Genomic DNA, 15305 nt, shown 5'->3' on the forward strand with positions numbered 1-15305 from the left:
CTTCTAAGAGTTTCTTCGAAAGAAGATCGTCCCCTTGGCCGACTAAAAATCTCTTTTCCTGTGTAAATTGATTGTTATTAACTATCAGTGCAAAGTTTAGTAGTAATTTCTAGCCACTTGAGAAGCGTTTCTTGCGTGAAAATTTATCACGAAAGTTATCCCGTGGCAAAGGCCTCTTCTATTTTAATAAAAAGCCTTACTACAATATGAACGGAAATATTCTGATAACACAGCAATAACGGCAACACTTTACATTCCTATCGACCAAGCTCTTTCAAATGTACGTTGAATGTCCGGTAGTTTTTTATATCACATAAACATTTTCAGTACTAATCATTTCATGCAAACGTTATTGGTAAAATCATTTAAATTTTCGCCAAAATATTTTTAACTCTGAACACCGCAGGCTGTTTCTTAAAGATTAACTTGAAATAAAACGAAGTTACAAAATTCTCTAAGAGTGTGTTCTTTTCCTTGAGTTTGCCCGAGAATTCACATTGCAATAGTGTCTGTCATTTAAACTAATGTGTCCATCTTAGGATTTTACCTCTGCCACAAATGAATCAAATGCGGGGACTTCTACTCACATCCACATTCTTTAACGACCAGGTCATCAAACTTCTTTACGACGAGATCGTTATTCTTATCTAAATTGAGAGCTGATATCGGCTTCAGTTTGGTTGGGACACGGCATCCATCGATAACGGCTTTGTTGCCCTTCTTGTTCACTACAGCTTTGAGCCATGGGTGAGGGGTGAACGTATTCCTAGTCTTAAAGACCACTGGCCTCTGCACTGGTAGGCGTTAAAGCTCTCAGGCCCGATGAATGTGGCGGACAAGCTAAGATCTGATGTGTTGACGGGTAAGTCCCCCTTTCGGCAGCCATAAACTGCTTAGTCAGCCTTCTTTTGTGGAGTTTCGCCCTTTCTTCTGTCAGTTGAAGATCCCGTAAGCTGAGCTTCATTATGGTCTTCAAGAGCTAGTTAGGACGAAAAATAATCACTTTAACTGACAGTTTCAATTTCAAGTCTAGTGCACCCAGTTAAATGAAATACAAGAAGCGAAATTTCTAAAATCATGTGAAATATGACTGCAACTGCATACTTAAGTGACGTTAATCGTCACCAATTTCTGACCTATTTCACGTACGTTGGAGGCTAAAACAAGGCTTGTTTTCTCGACTTGTCTCACAAAGAAATCGCCCCTCACCCCCTAAAAAGACAATCACTAAAATGAAGTCTTCTCACGTACATTTTGCTTGATTGTGTCCCATCGAGGAGGCTTCAATAGGAACTTTTTGTCCTTCCATAGTCAAAATGGGATTTGTCTTTGATTCAGTGGATTCTGATGCAGTTTTGGTTATTTCCAAGAATAGAGTCTTCACTCCGTTGTCAGTCTGTTCTTTTCTGATCTTGAATGGGCTCGCCAAGTCAAATTGCGAGGCGAAAAGCAAAAGAAATACATACATGTTCATCTTCATGATGTTTACAGCAAATTGGCCAGTATTGGCGTCGAGTTGACCCTTCCAATACACCCAATGATCTGGGCCCGGTTGTTCGAAAGCCGATTAACGCTAATCCAGGATGAAAAGTTAATCAGAGTTCTAATTTCTCTTGAATAAAAGTGTTTTCACTGTCCTGTTTCCTGGAGTTTGACATTAGTCAAAGCCAAAATTGAGGGACAAAAAATTTGAACAGAAAACGTCACTGAAAAGTTACAAAATTGAAACAGAAATTTACGCTAATCCTGGATTAGCTTAATCGTGCTTTGAACGACCCGGCCCTGGTCTAAATGTGGCTGGGAGTTACTTGATATAGAATGGCTGTTTTTATACTTGAGGACGCATTATCCGTCCAGAAAGATAATGCGTCCTCGCCGCTTTCATACTAAACACGCATTATCTGTCTGGACGAACTTGGGCAAATGTTTGTAGTGCATCTGGTAATGCGTCTTTAGTGTAAAGACGGGTATGAGACGGATTATGCATCAAGACGAACTATTCTTCGTAATGCGTCTTGAACGACGCACTAAGAGAGATGGTTCGTCTAGACACATAATACGTGTCATGTCCGTTTTTACAATAAAGACGCATAATCAGATGAACTACAAATGTTTGCCCAAGTTCGTCCAGACAGATAGTGCGTCTTTAGTATAAAAACGGCCAATCTACCTTTTGTTCGCCTAAGCCAATAGCATTTACCTGCCCTTTGTTTTTGTTATCCAAACCTACCGTGAACAATCGCGTCATTCAGTATCTTTATTTTGAATTGCCAACCAATGCCGCATATCCTACTCTAGACTTTACCTGAAATGACGTGCACTGCTTCGAGGTGACGTGCCGCTTTGCTATGATTGATCCCACAACTAAATCCCATATTTTCTATTTTTTTAAAGAAGTGATATTAACCACTTAATAACCGAGAGTGAGGTCGTTACGGAAAAATCTCAAAATGAGGCCTTGCCGTATTGACCGAGCCATAGCGCGGTCAATATGGTAGGCCGAGCTTTTTATTTTGTTTTTATGGTAGGCCGAGTTTTTATTTTTTTAAAGAAGCGATATTTACCACTTAATAACCGAGAGTGAGGTCGTTACGGAAAAATCTCAAAATGAGGCCTTGCCGTATTGACCGAGCGATAGCGGAGGAGGTCAATATGAATTAAAGAAAAGATGAAAATTGTTCAAGCGGAAGTCGTCAATTTACATCCGGCGATGCACGCGTTTACCGATTCATTCATCAGTCTCAAATCCAGGGCAAAACTACACAGTCAGTGAACTTCACCACTGTATTACGTATTCGTCATAAACACATTTCTTTCCGGGAAAAATGATTGTCACAGCCTCAAAAAGGTATTTTAGTATCGTGGTGCCACAACTTGATGGGGGACTTTTTCAGACTTTTCTGGCGAAACGTCAACGCACATAGAAAAGACAGAAAGTGCTTCAAATTAGTCCAAACCAACGGTCTTTCGGTGAAAGAAAATACTAATGCTTCAGAATGCACTGCTCAGAATAACTCGATCTTCGCATTCGCTTTCAACAACATATATTCGCCTTCTTCATTCTGGGATTTATGGATGAACTTTTCAAGCCTTACGAACGTCTAAAACTTCCTGCAGTTATCAGAAACACTGCTACCGACAGAAACCGCCCGATTGTTTACATCTGATGATCCTGGAAGCTGATTTACACTTGCTTGTATTAAATTAAGCGAGGAAATCTATTTGATGAGAACTGTGACGGAGTTCAATATTTCGGTAGTTGTTCTAAGATGATAACTTATGAGTTTCTTCGTGGTGTTCTGCTCAGGATGCATGACAGATCTGCCGATGGTGTTTTTCACTTAGCGATTTTAGCTTTACTTAAGCCCGGCAAACTTTGATTGTTTTTCACTAATGCCCGCCAAGGTTACCGGCAGGTAAGTCAAAAACGACTTCTATATAAATTTCACTAAGGAAAAATCTCTGCGCTTGAATTTTCAGAGCCGGGCTCTTCCTAATTTAATCCATAATCGGCCCGTGGGCATTACGGCTGCATATTGACCGCTCAGATCTCGCTCTTAGCCAATCAGAGCGCGCTTTATATCGGCCACAAGCCAAAGCTATATAATAATTGTCTGTAATGGAGTACAATCTGGTCATGTAGTATTAAGCAACAGTTGCTGACAGAGGCACACATTTTTTCGTACCGTGCTTGCTGTACCATCCGCCTTGATAGGCTCGGAAACACAAGTGGATGTTTTGGGTTTCTGTTTGAGGTTCAAGTGTAAACCATTGTTTTTTTTCGAATATTTTGATAACTGCGAACTGCGCGCACCCTAACAGCGAATTACTTTAAGGTAATTCCCCTGAAATAAAACTGCCGAAAGAGGTTTTTGTTCAAACTTTGTCCACTGAATATTTATCATATGAGAACTTGAATTATAAAATAAAAAAGGGGGATGCCCATGCTCGTTAAGGAGCAGTGAGGCATTAAAAATGTCCCATTTTAGAATTATTTAATGCTTGTTACAAGAACGCATTCCAAGTTATTGCAAACTCTTTGTGAGCCCAGACTCATGAAAACATGCCTCAAACTACAGTCAATACTTGTATCGGACACAAATAAACTTTTAAGTTTGATTTTGACAGACAGCTGAATCCTTGTTAAAATATTGGAACCAAATTGTTTGACACGGCTATCAAACTGCAAAATAGAAAAGACTACAGTGCAGCTGCTATTTTCCTTATTTATTCAATTTTCAACAATCAGAAATCAGATCAGTCTTTTCTCACGCAAAGCTAATGATTAGTTGATTAAAATGACTGGAAAAAAATTTGGGATGCCCGAGCTCGTTAGTGAGCTATAACCATTTTTCAACTGACAGAACTCAATATCAAGGCAAATCCGCCATGTTTTCAATGTGCACGTGCACAAACGCGCGCTAATGACGCCATAAATTATGCGCAGTAAAGATGCGCAATGCAAATGTGAGGAATCACCTTAAGGCTGAATAATAAATAATGGATTAAATTTATTTCCATTTCTTTAAGGTGGCTTACTGCAGTTTTTCTGAGACTCAGTAGCGCGCGCTACCATTGCCTGCCAGAAGTCAGTATTAATCGCGCGTGCAAAAATGACACACGTAACCCTAAGAAGAAACGAAAACCATTTCAGCACTTGAAAAGCGTTTAATCACTTCAGTATACGTAGCAATAGTTTCAAACTCCGTCCAAACATGTGTTTAAGCCTAGGGCCAAAAAAATATGACAAAAAAGGTCGATAAACAACCAGGAAAAGAGTTCTAATTTACTCTTGCTTTCTCGCACGTGATACGTGGCGTCACAAGAGCGTGCGCTTAAATAAAGGGCATGCGCAATTCAATTCTCGTCCAACGTTGTAAAAGCTAGTCTTTGATCGAGAATTGCTCGAAAAACTACCGTACAACCCATGATGAAATTTTCATATTTTATTTGTGGGGGTGAATCGCGTTTAGAGCCAAGATTTTAAACAAAATCTGTAAAAGAGATTTTGAGCTATTTTTGATCTCACATTTTCTTAGTTTGCGGAAAATCTGTCTTAGAGATTTTTATTTTACTTTGCATGAGTGTTAAATCAGAGCCAATTTCTTATTCCTGAAATTCTGAGGTGGGGTCATTCGAGGAGATTTTGAGAAAAACGTGATTTAACCTACTAATGCCCAGTCCCTTCTTAAGTACTCGGTCGTTCATTTTGGCCCTTTGTTGACATTTAATTGTTCAAGTTTCACATAGAATGGTAAAAGACTTCAGCAAACAGTAAATAGAGAAAGGAAAAATATCTTGGAACAGTTTTGAAAAAAGTTAGAAATTGGGCTGTTGTAATCCATCAAAACTGTAGTAAGCCACCTTAAAACCAGCTGTAAAGTTTCTTCTTTGAGTGCTTTACAATTTTCTCGTGACGATTACCACAACATGCTGTTGACTTATGCCAGCACCGCGACTCTGTAATCATAACAACGCCAACTGTACTCGGATAAATAACGTAAATCCTTTCTTCAACAGAGTGAAAATGAAACAAAGTAAAATAAAATAATACTTTAAACGACAGTGAAGGTAATATTGAAAGGAAAGGTTACATTGAAGGGGTGTTTTGATAAAAGCTAACGGCCGTCCCATTGCCTATTCTAAACGTTTAATAGCCATAAATCTTTTCTTTGTGTGTGTTTGTTTGTTTCTTGTCTTTCGGTTGGGAAGGAAAGAACACTTTTGTCACTGCTGGAAAGCAGCTTAGCTTTGGGTCAATTGATAACTTTTAGAGTCTTATCTTGACTTGAATCGACGCCAAAGTCCCCATGACAAAGGTTTCTCGGACCTTTTCAGTACAGCGTGACGCGCATAAAGAATGTCTGCTTCGAAGGTTAATTTCTGGATAGATGTATAGATACTGGCCAAAATTATCTGAAACTTCTCACGGGAAATACTCCAAACCGATATATCGAGCATGTGCTACACTCAGCGTTCTTCCAGAATGGAATCTTGTAGTCACTGTTTTCTGGACATCTCGAATATTGAGAATTGAAGAGTAGGCCCTTGATGTTGCCTGTCTTTGATGGACACTATTTTGTCCTCATTACCATAAACCGTTTCTGCAACAGTTTAGTCAAGTTACAACTGGACCGCGGCTAATTCGAATTCTCCGTTATTTGGAACTCAAAACCCATTTGCCATGGATTTGCCTATTGGTCATTTACTATGGGCTATTTCGAACTACCGCTATTGTATTTTTTCCCCAAGAATTCTTAATAGCGGGGTTCACTGAGTCTATATTTTGACTTAGTTCAGCTCGTGGGTGGCGCCAGACTTACGGTGTTTAGACTCCAGCTGTAAATGGACGCGATCTAAATCCAGATTGTTCGTCTTTCGCACGTGCACACTGACACTGAAACTGAAAGCAATATGCTTGTCATTTGTAGATAGCGACAAAATCAAAATTTTAACACCAAATATCATCGCAGCCTCATAGTATTAGCAAACCCCCAAATTTAAAAAAGAATTAATTTTATTTTGGAGTATCATTTTAAAACCTTCATTAAGTCTGCCCAACAGATTATCAAGGTAAGTTACCCTGATAATCTCTTGGCTTACCATTAAAAGGTAATCTTGAACACTGTCAAATTTGTGGCCTTATTATTGTAATTTTCAGAAACGCACCATTATGAGCAGTGACCTCTGCGGTCCGAAAGGTCTCCCCACTTCAAACTGTTTCAAATTTTCAAGATAAAACCGATTTGCTTCCGTTTAATAACAACAAACTGGAGAGCTTCCCAGCTTGATATATATCCAGTTTCGTTCAGGATTTCTCGTCGCGGACACACTTAACACATCCCAGAAGACGTTTTGTATTTTTGATTTTTTAAAAGTTCGTCAATTAAAATAGATCACATTCAGTCTTCGCCAGTGTCCCAGGTGAAAACGATCCTTGTAACCTTTTATTTCAATTCACTTTAACTCTGTTTGGCATTTGAAAATTTTCTACCTTACTAAACCATAAACATTAAAAGTTGAATTTCCACAATTCAAAACCGCAATCAATCTTATTTAAATATAACAGTATAAGTTGTGAAAATGACTTAGTTCCTAGCTCAAGTTAAGAGTCACGAAAACAAGAGCTCCAACTAAAGTAAAATATTTATTAGCAGTCTGCCAAATTTTACCGAATTTTACCAAAAGAAACGCAAGAAAATCCACTGACAGTTTTGCTTTTCGTGTCGTCATAAAATTCGAAAAACACTGACGGTTTCCTTTGTGCGCCTGTAGATTACTTAAGCTTCCGTCCTCAGCGCGCATGCGACTGTAAGGCGCCACCTTAAGATGACACGACACTGAACTTAAGGACGTCCGCGTAACTTTTCCAGTCAATAGATTTTTTTTTAAATTTTACTGTAGTCAGATAATGAGTTACTTGTGTCAGATATGGAAAAAATTGGGGGTCACCGACTTCGTTTCAGAGATAAAGCGTGTGGAAAACTACCCTGATTTTGAAAAATTAGCCCATGTAATTCAACATGGTCTACATGGGTTTATAGCTAAAAATATCGAAGGTGAGTCAGCGGAAGCAAACGATCTTAGTCATATACATTTTGTAGAAGTGGGTTTGTTGCGTAAATAATTGCAAATGTTACCAGCCTTTTCATAAAACTTAGCCCTTTAAGAGGCATTTGAAACCTTCGCACAGATAAACGAAGAGCTAAAAGGGGCCGAATTCAATGGTGCATTTTGCTAAAAATTCAAACTTGTAGTAGATAGATTTTCTTCTTTTTTTCCGCTCAACGTAGGAAATCGGTAAAGAAAATGATGCATCGAAAGAAAAATAGGGGTCACCGAACGTCCGAGATCGTTAAATCCAGGCAAAGCTATAGCAATGACCATCTGCCCTATCATTCTTCATTTTTAATTTGGGAAATATTTATTATTTTCCAAGTTGTAGAGGTGGAACGATTTCACTCCTTCACTTCCCGTTAGACATTTGCAAACGGGGGGGGGGGGGGGGCGGGAACTCCCATATGAAAAGGCAAGGGATGCTCGTAGGAAAATTTGAATTTAACTCCTAAGGGAGACTAATGTGGACGTTGCTTGAGCTTCATAAGATCCCTAAAAGACACCACTTAAAACGGAATAGTTTCGATCACTAGCCATTGTTCAAGCAAGGATCCCGCGCGCACTTGTAGACCCGACTCGCGTACTCGAGAGATCAGCGGAAATCAAGCCTGAAAATAGAAGCTAAATGAGAGCGTTTCTTTTATTATTATTTCCTCGAGTGCACCCTAAAGGATACTTTGACAGCAAAAAATGGTGATGCTTCGTCATCAACAGCCTAAGTGAGACCAGAATCCTTGATTTCTACCCGAGACGACGAGCATCCCCGACCTTTTCATATAGGAGTTTCCCCCCCCCCCCCCGCCTCCCCTTCTTCTAAGGCCGTTTACAGTAGCTTGCAGCCAGCGTGTCAAGTTAGTTATTTTCGAGAGCTAGAAGGTATAACAATTTTTGTCATTGAAAGGAAAATACTTCTGGTTCTTCATTAGTGATTCGATTCAGGGAAAGTCTTCGTGATTTTCCTTCTCAAACCTACGTGACATTGTGAGTTCGAAAGCAATCGATATAAACGAATGATTTTAGGCTCCACACGATTCTTTTAACACAAGAAACGGAAGGACAAACGCTACCTTTCGGTAAATGGTTTTTTGACAGAGAAAGAAAAAACAATGAAGAAGAAAGGGAAAATAATCAACAGTCACCACTGGGAATCGAACTCTCAATTTCTCGCTTGGCGAGCCAGCGCTTATCACAGTGAGCTACTAGTACATAAGTTATTCCTATTTTGTTTACGTACCGCAGGCTCAAGTGTTTCGCTTAGTCTATACCTCAGTTTTGACCAAACAAAATGATCTTGCCGTTTTTGACTACAGCACAAGAAGACTTCTACAGATACATGTAATGTAAAACGTGTAGGTAGGCCTAAGCAACAAACGGTTTCGTAACATTGAACTTTTTCATTTTGCAAATATCAGAACACACCCCTGAATGGAAAAAGGCTTTATGGGCTTAAGCTAGGCTGCCGTCACATCATAAGTAGTTCCTTAATGAGCAATGCCTCATGACACCCTTTCATAATTTATTTCCCAAGTTCAGAGGCTCACAGCCACTTTGATAATATTACTTAGAACGCGCACTCATGTATGAAGTGGCGTGTGAATTCGCTGGGCAGTAAGGATGCGCACAAACAATGAGCGCGAACATCCTTAAGAATGGCATGACATCTTGCTATCGTCCGTTCTTCTTAATACGTTCTGGCGAAGATATACAATCCAGATTTCGATTTCGTTAGCATTTATTGAGGCTTTCTTCCGAGAATTTTTTCCAAAAGAGATCGTCGATCTCCTTAGCCGGCTAAAAATCTATTTTCTTCCATAAACTGATTGCTATTAAACAATAAATGAAAATTTCTAGCCTCTTGAAAAGTGGCAAACCCTTTTTTTATTTTAAAGCCTTATTACAATGTGAAATATCCTGATACTACAGCCATAATGGAAAGACTTTGCGTTCGCTTCGACCGTTATCCAAGAATATAGACTTGGAAAATTTTCGTTCAAATACTATTAACTCTGAACACTGCAAGCTATTTCTTAAAGATTAACTTGAAAGTTACAAGAAACTCTTAGAGTGAGTTCTTTTCCTTGAGTTCGCACGTGCACGAGAATGTGTCCATCCTAGGATTTTACTTCTGCCACAAATGGATCAAAGGCGGGGACTTCTACTCACATCCACATTCTTTAACGACCATATCATCAAACTTCTTTAGGACGATATTGTTATTCTTATCAAAAAGGAGAACTGATATCGGCCCCAGTTTGGTTGGGACACAGCATGCCTCGTCATTAATTTTAAGGCCTGTCTTTTTCTCTAGCAAAGCCATGAGAGGCGAGCGATTGGGAAACTTTTTCCGCTGTGTTGACGAACATTTGCCTTTGCACTGAAAGGCGCTGAAGCCCTCTGGTGCGATGATCTCATCAGAAAGACCAACCCTGTGGAAGCTGACGTACACGCTAACTTTTCGGCAGGTATCAACGTCTTGCTGGCCCTTTCCTGCAGTAAGGTCGACGTTTGTCCATGGTGCATCTGCTGTCTTTGGATCAGGGGACTCTGATATGGTCTTGTTCACTTCCAAGAACGCATTTTCTTCTCTGTTCTCTACTTCTTCTTTCTTAATCGCACATGGCGTCACCAGTAAGAGTTGGGAGGCAAAAAGCGACAGAAGCAGATACAGCATTGTCATGATTTTCGCGACAAGTGTCTCTGATGGCGACGGCTAAGTTGATCTTTCGAATATTGCAATGAAATTGCTTTAAGAAAATCGGTGCTTTCGTTATATAGCAGACTTATTCTTGTCCTTAACCAATAGGATCTCCCTCTCTCTATATATATATATATATTTGCTCGTGTCACCTCTCTCACTTTGTAAAACTGTTTTGAGCACTAAACTAATACTGTATCTGTTACATAATATCTTAATCGTATTTAGTTAAGTGGGTCTAAGACAGATAAACCATATTCAGTCTTAAACTTTTCCTGCCTTCAGTGGAAATTGAAGGTCAAAATATGTCATGAGTTGAAATACATTGAACGTGGCGAACCAAGCTCCGAGCTAATTTATTTGTGAAATTTGTCTTTTGTCCAGTCTCTTCTCGCTTTAATATAGTATAGCCGCTGACGGAGAAAAACATCATACACCGTGTGTTTATGCAAGTAACATTAAACAAAAAGTTGGTAAAACAGCAAGTTTACAAAGCCACTTAATTAGCATTCTATGCCCCCTTGGCGATTCATTCCTGACTATTTCCTCTTCTGACAAGTGAATAAATCCTCTGGAATCCCTAACAGAGATGATTGCATTAGGAACATACCGGGAGAACATTCGACCTATCAAAGTTCAAGAAGGAAAACAATCAAAGACAGTAATAGCGTCTTCATAATACAAGAGAGGAAGCTATATATGACGAATTACATGAGTTGACGGCTTCCAGCAAGTAAGTCGTTTTTATCAGGGTAAAATTGTAGAGGTGGGCACGAAAGCAATCAAACAGTTCGACAATGTTTTCCAACTTGCTGAACGGAAGCGCTACAGAACAGATTACATTAGTTGAGAAAGAATAAGACAGATTTTTCGCAAACTAAGAAAATGTGAAATCAAAAATAGCTCAAAATCTGTCTGACAGATTTTTATTTTACTTTGCACGAATGTTAAATCAGAGCCAATTTACCAGGTAGATTTTGAGAAAACCTTGATTTAACTTACTAGTGCCCAGTCTCTCCTTACGTACTCGGTCTTAAATTTTGCCATTTGCTGACGTTTAATTGTTCAAGTTTCAAATAGAATGGTAAAAGACTTAAATAAACCATTTTCAAAAGAGTTAGAAGTTGGGCTGTTATAATCCATAAAAACTGTAGTAAGCTCTCTTTTACGACTTCATCGCTCCATTTTATCCTGTCTATTTTACCCTGTATCTGTCCGGGAGGAACCAATGTCGAGGAGAAAATCCCATTGGTCATTGGTCACCTCCAGGACATTTTTAAGAATGCAAACTGAACTCGATCGAAAACAACGCGTGTGGGGCCCAAACTAACTTAGGGGGCCTTGTACGTCATCTGACATCAAAAGGGCTAAGTCAGAAAGGAAGGATTATAGCATTCCTACTTACTGTTATTCGCTATGGTATGCTGATTTACTATTTAGTTACTACTTACAATAGGACATCGTGCACGCACTAAAACGTAGATATTCTAAGTGTTTGACTTAAAATATCCTGGCTTCATCCTGTTGTTTTGCGAACTCAGTGAACCGATCGTTGTGAATCTATTCGAAAACTTTCCTACTTCTGTACAATTTTTATATACTTCTCTTTTTTTTCACTCCATAACTTGCAATGCTAGTTTGTCATTTTGAGGACATATGTAATGCTGCGCAATTTCTTTTACGAAAGAACACCTGGTCAATCCTCGAACACGATTCGTTCTTATTTCTTCCAACCCATCGCTTTTAGCAACAGTTCAAAATTTTGATAAGAATCGATACTTTCACGAGCTCTTACTTCAATGTGATCAATGGTCGTTTTGTCAAGATCGGGCCAATTGAGGCAACGTTCATGATGAAGGCCTACTCTGGGACCTTAAGTCGCCTAAAGTCGCCTAAAGCCGCCTTAAGGTCATTCCACTGAAATAGAACCTGCACTGAGATTTTTGTCAAACTTTCCCTATTGATTGGTTATAGTATAGGAAATTAAATGTTGAAATAAAAATGAGGGGTCCCCATGTTCGTTTAGGAGCAACAGCACCTTGTTTATACCCAATAAATCCTTATAATAGCACCATGATTGTAGTCACGATTACTTGTTAAATTCACGTTTCCGACGATTGTTTTTTGTTCTACACTGAGAACTGGTCCATATTTACTTTACACAGAGAAATTTATTACTCAATTCAAAACAACAGAAAACAATGATAGGTCACCATACTCGTTTGCGAGAAAATGACGATTTACCTCCATGGCGAGGTCCAGCCGTAAAGAAAAAGCCGCCATTTTTTAATGCGCGCGCGCTGGTCACGCGTGAAATTATGCGCAGTAGGGATGCGCAATGCAATACTCGGGAATGACCTTAAGTCGCCTTAAGTCGCCCTAAGTCGCCTACAGTCGCCTTAAGTTGCTATCGGCTACGCAATGTTAAAAAGGTTACAACACACTCAAATTGCCCCTTTAGAAGGTTATGAGACTTATAACCGTCATGTTAGGGTAAACTCCACTCGGACCCTATGGAGGAGGAGGCACGATGGCCCAATGGTTGGTGTAATGGACCCCTATTGGGGATCATTGCATTGTGTTCGTACTCTCATAGTGTCTCTTCTCACCCGGATGTACAAATGGGTACTGGTTACGGAACAGGAGGGGGGGGGGGCAGGGTGCAGCAGAGGTAACCTCAATAGGTGTGTTTTTAATTTTTTTTTTAAACACTCGTTCTCAATGCATTGGAGCCATCTAAGATTCCACTTAAGGACGGTGCCTACTTTTGTTCGTGTGCACACGTTCTGCGCATCACGCAAGGCACGGTTTAAGGTAATTCCCCTGAAATAAAACTGCCAATAGATTTTTGTTCAAACTTTGTCCACTGAATATTTATCATATGAAAACTTTAATTATAAAATAAAAAAGGGGGATGCCCATGCTCGTTCAGGAGCAGTGAGGCATTGAAAATGCCCCATTTTAGAATTATTTAATGCTTATTACGAGAAAGCATTCCAAGTTATTGCAAACTCTTTGTGAGCCCAGACTCATGAAAACATGCCTCAAACTACAGTCAATACTTGTGTCGGACACAAATAAACTTTTTAAGTTTGATTTTGACAGACAGCTGAATCCTTGTTAAAATATTGGAACCAAATTGCTTGCCACGGCTATCAAACTGCAAAATAGAAAAGACTACAGTGCAGCTGCTATTCTCCTTATTTATTTAATTTTCAACAATAGAAATCAGATCAGTCTTTTCTCGCGCAAAGCTTATGATTAGTTGATTAGATGACTGGAAAAACATTTGGGATGCCCGAGCTCGTTGGTGAGTCTATAGTCATTTTTCAACGGACAGAACTCAATATCAAGGCAAATCCACCATGTTTTCAATGTGCGCGTGCACGAACGCGCGCTAATGACGCCATAAATTATGCGCAGTAAGGATGCGCAATGCAATACTGGCCGGGGAATGAGCTTAAGTGCCATGCGTGCGCTGGGTTGACATTGACGCAATCAACTACGCTGCCAAGTACACGACTAGAATAAAAGCGAAGTTCTCCTACTGTGACCAAATTAAGTTTATGAACCTTTACTTAAACCAGGAACACTAGAATAGCAGCATATCGCTAACCACTAACTGTCAACGTCTTCCAGCTGAAAAACTAGTTGTTTTCTGTCGAAAATTTACTGAAATCCAACTATAAACATGTACCAGCAGTTGGCGTAGTGCCCGCGCAAAACATGTGCGAGATACGCAGATGTTTTACTTACTGGGGAGGTGACAGGAAAAAATGTCACGGGCACCGTAAAAGTTTTGGAAAAAGATCAATAACTAAAAAACGCGTGGTTACCCCCACAATTTATGGTATGAAATGGAAGTGACCAGCCTATTCAACGCGTGATTAGTTTCTGGTTGTGAGCAAAAGGTATTTAGACTGTATTTAAGCTGAACCAGAGGAAGGCTGTCAGAGACGCCAAAAGCACTTTTGCAACGATTTCGTTATTAAAAACATACCAAAAATGGTTTTATGTTACTATTTACCATGAAGTTTTAAGATTTTTATAAATGTGTTTGCTTTTCTGTTTGTAAAGGAGAATTCTAAGGAAATCTGTGAAGAAATATCCTTTCCTTCATTTTTTATAAAAATGCTGATGTCAGCATTTTTGCTGAGATTCAAGGCTATTTATCTCGAAAAAATGCGTGGCTACCCCCATTTTTCTTTGTAGATTCCAATAGCCCTTGCAAAGATCTACTTTTTCCGCATGGTCCTAACCTGGCGCAAAAACCTTTGTATTTAGTAGGCACCGTCCTGAAAGGGCCCTAGTCAGCCACACCTTTGCTTTTGTTTACATACAAGAGTTTGGCTTTTATGTTTTATTCGGAGCATGTCAAAGCAAAGAAAATCACTGTGAAGCTACTAAAGATAAGGAGACATACTTTCAGGAACAAAACTTACAGTAAAGCAACAAGACTTCGCCTCACCATGCAATATGAATAATTTTGATGGCATCGGAAATAACAGAAGCTGACCAGGGTCCTTTAAGAAGCTGAGGACCCGACAATTACTGTATTATGCCTCGAATCCATGGCTCCCTTACACAAAAAAAAACGTAAAATTATAATAGCGTTGCACCTGTCTAGCCCCCATGTTAGCAGGAATAATTTCTACATGTAGACAATACTTAAATAGGAATGACAATCTGATGTATACTTTGTCACAGATGACTTTTTATTTCTATTAAGTTTTAATTTTTTTTCTTGTATTTCGTTATAAAAGAGTTAATAAAAAAGGTGACATTCAGTGTTATCATCAGTAAATGTATTAAATTTGGAAAGATATGAGAAATGACTATACTGCAATAATTTCATTTAAGCTTATTAATTTTTGTAAAATGTTACTGAATCAAATCTTCCAAAGACCTACAGTATATAATAAACAACAACAGTGAGAGGTGTTCCAGATCATCAAGATGAAAAGAAAAAAACGGAAAGATATTTCTGAATTAA

The 15305-nt window shown here is 39.1% G+C and overlaps 1 protein-coding gene and 1 pseudogene across 1 annotated transcript; both read right to left on the reverse strand.

The window, feature by feature from the left end:
• Positions 1 to 321: 321 nt before the first annotated feature.
• On the reverse strand, positions 322 to 2433 carry LOC145500004 (bone morphogenetic protein 2-like; annotated as a pseudogene).
• A 7179-nt stretch (positions 2434 to 9612) lies between these two features.
• LOC145500870 (bone morphogenetic protein 5-like) lies at positions 9613 to 10464 on the reverse strand. The gene has a single exon (XM_081480407.1). The coding sequence runs from the start codon at positions 10292 to 10294 to the stop codon at positions 9773 to 9775; it is 522 nt and encodes a 173-aa protein (XP_081336533.1). The 5' UTR covers positions 10295 to 10464; the 3' UTR covers positions 9613 to 9772.
• Positions 10465 to 15305: the final 4841 nt, after the last annotated feature.

This window comes from Orbicella franksi, chromosome 10, assembly GCF_964199315.1.
Source record: "Orbicella franksi chromosome 10, jaOrbFran1.1, whole genome shotgun sequence".
In the NCBI taxonomy this organism is placed as follows: Eukaryota; Metazoa; Cnidaria; class Anthozoa; order Scleractinia; family Merulinidae; genus Orbicella; species Orbicella franksi.

Excerpts from the sequence above, each read along its gene's own strand:
- LOC145500870 (XM_081480407.1), bottom strand. The coding sequence starts at position 10,294 with ATGACAATGCTGTATCTGCTTCTGTCGCTTTTTGCCTCCCAACTCTTA.